Genomic DNA, 7,139 nt, shown 5'->3' on the forward strand with positions numbered 1-7,139 from the left:
AATGGAGTTAATTGATGAGCCACTGGCTGGAATGTATCACCTTTTTATTATCGGACAATGGGCTAATTGTTGTGAGTATAAAGGTCCAGCTAGAGTAGGTGTGGGACGGTGCTTCCCATGCCTGCCGGCGGTCTGGGGGGTTCATAACGGGACCTCTTTTTCAGATTCCTTTTCTAATAGTTCTAATAGGACACATTTCTGAATGACAAACTGCAACAGGACAATTTCCGGAAAGACAAACACCAAAAAGACATATTTCAGAAATACGATCTAGGAAAATAAAATTCAGGAGTGAAAATGTTCGGGTGCAGTGGAAAATATTTGGGAAATAAAACATTCCGCAAATTATTTTTAGTGTATTTTATTAATGTAGAGGAGTTGAATAAATTCTAGAAATGAAACCTAATTTGATTTTGTGCAATAATTGCTGATTATGCACTTTTGTGAAAAATGATATGATACAATGAGAGGATAATTCTACAATATCATTGTTATCTTTAAATATAAAAATTGTATTCAATACCCACAAAGTTTTTATTCTATTAGAAAAATGATGAAAAACTTCAATAAAAAATGAACAAGCTGCCAGGGGAGAGAGTTCTTGATTTTTTTCCATATCAAATAAGAGTTTTGATTATACCTGAACTGATCAACTGTCATAGCAGACACTCCACCGAATATATCATCGTACGGAAGTCTAAAAATATCAATAATTCAATCAAAAGATTCTTAGGATGAATAGGACAAGTGTACACAGCAACAGACATATGCTTACTGCTTAGGTTGAATAGGACAAGTATACACTTTACATACCTATACATAAAGCTGTCTACATACACAGAAATGTGCTTGGGTTGAATAGGACAATACCTGTACATACCAGTACATAAAGCTGTCTACAGATACCGACAAATACTGTTGAATAGGACAAGTAAACAGTTAACATACTTGTACAAAAAGCTGTCTACATATACAGATATAATAGGACAAGTATACACTGTACATGCCTGTACGATGTACATAAAGCTGTCTACAGATAACACATGTGTCTAGGTTGAATAGGACAGGTGTACACTGTACATACCTGTACATAAAGCTGTCTACAGATACAGACATGTGCCTAGGTTGAATAGGACAGGTATATAGGTTTCTATCATCCTCAGGAAGAAGATCAACATCGTGGAAGATAAAACACTGAATCCAATATTTATTCAAGAACATGATGACAACGTTACAGAGTTATTTAGTAAATATTTCGATGTGTCCCAAATTTATTTTCCAAAATGGATAGTTTTAGATGTTAAAATTCCCAGAAATTGTTGATGCTTCTCACTCCTTATGAATAGGCAGAATCTATTATGATTATGATTATGTGAAAAATAATTTTATTAAATAAATATATTCCTGATAACTATGCTGCTTCAATGCTTCAGCAGCTCCAACATTCATCAGCATCGCCCGATTAAAAGGACCGTTCCCGGACTTCGCGAGATTTTGTTCAAAAGTTCGTTAAAAAAAGACTGGAATGGATTATCATTTAACAAACCTTCAAGGGGAGGCCTAGGACAAGGGTCCGATATTGCCTTGGTTTGAATATGAATAACTGTATTTAATAAATAAGATCAATTTAAAATAGGCTTTTTATCAAGTTATCTGTATTTTAGAAGAAATCTATTCCTGTTCTACAATATAAATACCATACTCGTTCTGCTGTTTCTGTAAAAATCTGAAAATATTAAAGGTTCATTAATTCATCACTGTTTGTTTGTTTGGATGTCCGATCATAACTCATGAACCCCTTGACCGATTTGTCTAAAATTCAATTGGAACACTCGGGAGAACCACGGGAATGTTCTTAGAGAGTCCAAGTGTAAAGGGAAAAATAGTAGCTAAAATCGTAATTTACAAACAAGCGCGGGTAAACGGCGGGAGTATCTATGAGAAACATCGGCAACGCTAAGTTCCCAAGCTAGTAATTCATATTATCGGATGAAAACAAAGCGAACTGTGACCAGTGGTCGAAACATTTATGTGAGATAGAGCTTATTTGAAACACTTGATCTCGATATATTGATCTCAGTCTTCTGCAGATCTACGGATTGATTCAATTCTTCCTTTTCTAGACGGATAAGTTTAACTGAAGGATAAAGCATTATTCCTTAAATTGAAAAGTGTCCACAAAGGATATCTGGATCAAGAGTTCAAGATCAACTATAATCCACACAAAAGTTCCAACACCAAAGCAATTTAATGCCAACGTAATTCAAAATGGCAACCGACTTTACTTGTGCACTTAAATCCATATTTCATAAAAACAAATCCCCAGACTTCAGGTTAACCAAGGAATACAAGTTTTGACCTAAGCAATTTATTAATGGGACATTTTATGTTTGCATGCCCATAGTCCAATAGACGTTTTTAGGCCACGTAGGAATAGGGAACAAATTCACAAATAATTAATTGTCAAAAACAATACCTGTGAATGTTATAAAGGAAAGCTCTGAGATGATCTTCCCTATCTCTGTATGGTACTATTATAGCAACCTAGATAATTAAATCTTTCCAATTCTGCAAACCTTTGTGCAGTTTCCTACAAAACAATTTTAAAAAAACTAGTAACAAAAAAATCGACTAATGCATAGTTTACCCTATGTCTCGGTTTGCAGTCTGCTGGTTTAAAGCTGCCCCCTAACTCCAGGTCTGGGAACATACTTTCCATCTCAGAAAAATCAGGAACCTTCAGCACAAACATGCACTTACAATTAGCAAGACGTAGTTGAACTACATAGAAGTGGTTGAACCGATTGAAGCAAAAGAGAAGTGGTTCAACAAGAAGTTAACATTGCTATTTTTTAGATTTAGTCCCGGTTTTCTGTACGGTGGTGAAGGAGAAGAAATAATAAGTAAATAATTGGGTAAACTAGATTATTCTGAATTATTAAATCATATGATGAGAAAGTCATTCCCCTCCCCCGTATCTTCTATATATAAATTTGTCTTGTCTGTCTGTTTGTTTGTATCCAATAAACGTCAAAACGGCTGAACCGATCGGGCCCAAATTTTTTGTCGGACATCACGTGACCACAGGGAAGGTCTATGAATGAAATTTTTTTTTAAAATATAAAAAAATTAAATTCTTGAAAATCCGTGAATTTTTTTTTTTAATTCGGCAAATTTTTCTTCTTCTTTGTTTTGAAATGTAAACAAAAAGAACATGTTCATAATTTAAATAGAAGATGGGCGCGAAGCGCCCTAAAAGCCTAGAAAGAAGGGCGCGAAGCGCCTTGAATTTCTAGTTGAAATACATATCCCTGAAGTAATAATGTTTTGTCACCTGTTGAGTTAAGACTGGGAACCTTCCTAGAAGGTTTGGTGGTATCATTGGACAATCTGATCAATACAACCGCTCATTGATCGTATAAAATACAAAGCTAGAGGGTCAAAACGGTTGATCCGGATTTAATGAAATGTGAAAAGTGGGTGAAATTATGTAAAGTTTTTTCACCATTTCAGATAAAAGAAAATGTTGGGTGTTCATCAAACTAAGTTCTAAAGAGTATTAGAAAATTCTAAAAGATTCTAAATAAACTAATATTGAGCATTGTAATTTAACACCCTGTGATCCAGAGGTTTATATTTTTCAGGTGTACACTGTACATACCTGTACATAAAGCTGTCTACAGATATAGAAATGTGTCTAGGTTGAATAGGACAGGTGTACACTGTACATACCTGTACATAAAGCTNCCCCATGGACCATGGGAATGTTTTCTGTGATTTGCGGAAAAAAAATTGTTCATCAAATGGGAAGTTTTTCATTCTTTTTTGATACTTTTTACCCACTTCGAAAAAACACATAATATCTAGGGAAAAAATGATTTTCGACGAGGGGAGGGGGCAAATGATTGTTCGATAAAAAATATACACCCTTGAACACAATGAGCTGGGTTCCTGATAGGGTTGAGTTTGGATGTATAGTACGGCTTGTTGGTTTCGTTATCACAGATTCATTTTGATTTCTTGGTATCAACTCACTTCGGTACAGATCAGATGGCAAGCTCTAGAATAACATCATTAAAGGGAATGTAGACGAGTTTCATGCACGATTCACAATGGTAACATTAACCTATTTTTAAGTGGAAAAACGGAGATGTCCTTCTTAATCTTTCGAGTTCAGTTCTCTTTAGTGGCTTTCGTATGTATGCAATTGAATCGATCATATCACTCTAATATCTGTATATATACAGTATATCTTGATCATAACACAGAAACCCCTTCACCGATTTGCCTCAAATTATGATTGAGACACTCGAGAGAACCATGGGAATGTTCTTAGCTTGGTTTGAGTCTAAGTTAAGAAATTTACTTGTATAGAGCAAGTTTAGTTTCCAAGGCAAAGCTGGGTTCCCAAGCTAGTGTACAATAAACAAATAATCATAATTTCATGGATCGAATACTTTTGTTACTTTCTTGGCCTAAATTTAATGTCAATATTATTCCCTTTCCAACCATTCTATAACTCAATGAAAAAAAAGTTGAAAAATTAAAGCTTGATACAACATGTTCTAACCTGCAATCATATTGTTTTCTATCACCATATTTTTTTCCCGTCATCAAATTTTATTTGCCAAAAAGAATTGAAATTTTTTTACTTCCGTAATCCGTATACATTGCTGGTTTTGGTCTCATAATTCATAAAGATTTTAACTAGTCTCGTCTTTTTATGAGAATTTTATGCCGATAATAGTTATAATACCACAACTCAATAATTCATGTGTCTCTAATTATACTATTTAGTCAAACTTAATCTGAACTAAATAATTTGTATTCTAATAATTGTGCAGTATTGCTATTTTTTGTACCGCATTAGAACCAAATATAGTTTTATATTAAAGTTATTTTTCTTAGAATACAACGCAAAGATATTTTCATGCGTCATACTTTTACATCTTTATTATTCAAGAGTTTGATAAATACATAATACTGTTACTAAATATTACAAAAAAGAAACCTGTAGAATATGTCTATGCCAGCCTGTTGCTGCCACCCCTCCTTCCCCCAGCATATTAAATACACTGGGTTTCTGTTTATCAGCATTCTCAGCACTTTGCAGGAGCGAGATGTACTCAAGTACAACAAGGCAGCTTACAATCAGAACCAGTACACGAACTGTAATAAAGTTATGTACTTTTAGTTTTCATTGCAATACAAAAACTGTTATGAAAATATTTTTTAAAGTAAAAAATAGCAACTTAAAATTTGAACCAGTACACGTACTATAATAAACATTCATATACTTTTAAGTACAAAAAAATAGTTTAAAATTAAAATTAAACTGCAGAGATACATTGAGAAAACTGAAAAAATTGGGTTTTACTTCTAGATAGGATACAGTTGATCCCAATTTTCATTTATTTACTCGCATTAGGCGAAAAACAAACGATAAATGTCGAAAAGGAGGGGGGTGGGGGGATTTATAGAAAATCATTATTATATAAAAAATGAAGCATTAGGTTTTAAATACAAACCCGTCAAATAGTTTCTGCCCCCCATGGGATCAAGATTTTCTTCTCATATTCTCAAGATCATCATTCATAACCGAAACCCTTCTGAAAACAAACGAAACAATTAACAGTGAGAAAAAAATAAATGAAACCTAACAGGTTTAATTTCGTTAAACTGTAACGTATTGTGATCAACAGCTTTATGTCCAATAGATAAATATCGTTTATTTTATGTAATGAAGAAGTAATAACACGCACTGCAGGCCAAACCATATAGTTCTTATCATTATACACCACAGAAGAATATTTACAACACGTATCTCCCTCTGGCCTCGACTCAATTCACAAAGGGTGGCAAATCGCTAAATAATTTTAGCCAGTTTTGTCTGTACAATATGAATTGCGAACTTTTTCCGGGACAAAAATAACCAAATTAACGTTGTATTTCAAATTTAGATTTATCTCAAATCAAACTTTTCAGTAAAAATATTCATTTCACAAAAAAAGAAAACAATAATGAAAAAAGATTTCTTCTCCTAATTCTTGTGACACGACACGCATTTGATGCGTTAACGTCTAAAAATGATCTGTCAAAGTTTTCTGTACAAAAAGATGCGCAGTTAGCACTGCGCAGATACAAGTTTTCGAATAATGAGTTGCGGCATTTCCTTATTCCATTAAAATAAAGATTCTTGCCCCCCCCCTAAGAAAATGAGCCACCACTATTTCCCCTTCCGTACCACCACATTTGACTCTTTCGGGCAAAACTACTTTTTTAAATGGTATATTTAGGGCCTTTAAAGTGTGATTTTAAACAATCCAACTGCGTCACTAAATACATACATATATATTTGTATCTTAATATTTCAGTGTTAATATGTAATGAGGATGATTTCTCTTAATATAAACTGTAAAACTTTATTTTGCAAATCTAAATTCTGATTTTCACAAAAATGGCTTATTTTTTAAAGCAATATCAATTTTAAAAATTACGCACCAAAAAATAAACTTCAGTTTTGAAGAGAACCCTTGTGTGAAAATGTGCAATGCGTTAAGAAAAAATTGCAAAAAAAAACCGGTGTAAAAAGTGTTACCCATTTTTGGAGGTCATTTTGGTCATTCGAGGTCGTAAGAGGTCATTAGAAGGTCAAACACTGGATTTGTTGCTGCTACTGTATTTTCTGGGTTTCTAGCTTTCGTTTGATATGCATAAAGCCATAGTTAAATTATTTTCATTTTTGGAGGATGATTTAGGTCATAAGAGGACGTTAAAGGACAGAAGGTCAATTACTGGATTTGTTGCTGCTACTGTATTCCTGGGGTTCCTAGCTTTCGTTTAATATGCATAAAGCCATAGTTAAATTATTTTTATTTTTGGAGGTCATTTAGGTCATTAGAGGCTGTAAGAGGTCATTAGAAGGTCAAACACTGGATTTGTTGCTGCTACTGTATTCCGAGGGTTCCTAGCTTTCGTTTGATATACAAAAAGCCATATTTGAAATATTTTCTATTTGTGGAGGTCATAAGAGGTCATTAGAGGTCATTAAAATTCAATTTGATTTTATTTTAGAAATTTCGATCACTAATTAGGCGTGCAGCCAAAAAATTGGAAGATTTGAACCAAAAATGAAGGCA

General features: G+C 33.6%; 1 protein-coding gene across 1 annotated transcript; it reads right to left on the bottom strand.

Annotated features, from left to right (window-relative positions):
- Window positions 1–557: 557 nt before the first annotated feature.
- On the bottom strand, window positions 558–5,635 carry LOC111697369 (beta-1,4-N-acetylgalactosaminyltransferase bre-4; the record flags this gene model as incomplete). The annotated part of the gene is made up of 10 exons (XM_023467352.1): window positions 5,529–5,635; window positions 5,012–5,169; window positions 3,952–4,060; window positions 3,335–3,390; window positions 2,648–2,737; window positions 2,477–2,544; window positions 1,678–1,726; window positions 1,405–1,482; window positions 1,085–1,194; window positions 558–697 (listed from the first exon to the last, which is right to left on the bottom strand). Coding segments are annotated over exons 1-10 (883 nt in total), but the record flags the coding sequence as incomplete, so codon positions are not given.
- Between the last annotated feature and the right edge of the window lie 1,504 nt (window positions 5,636–7,139).

This window comes from Eurytemora carolleeae, unplaced genomic scaffold (genome assembly GCF_000591075.1).
Source record: "Eurytemora carolleeae unplaced genomic scaffold, Eaff_2.0 scaffold10, whole genome shotgun sequence".
NCBI classification, from domain to species: Eukaryota; Metazoa; Arthropoda; class Copepoda; order Calanoida; family Temoridae; genus Eurytemora; species Eurytemora carolleeae.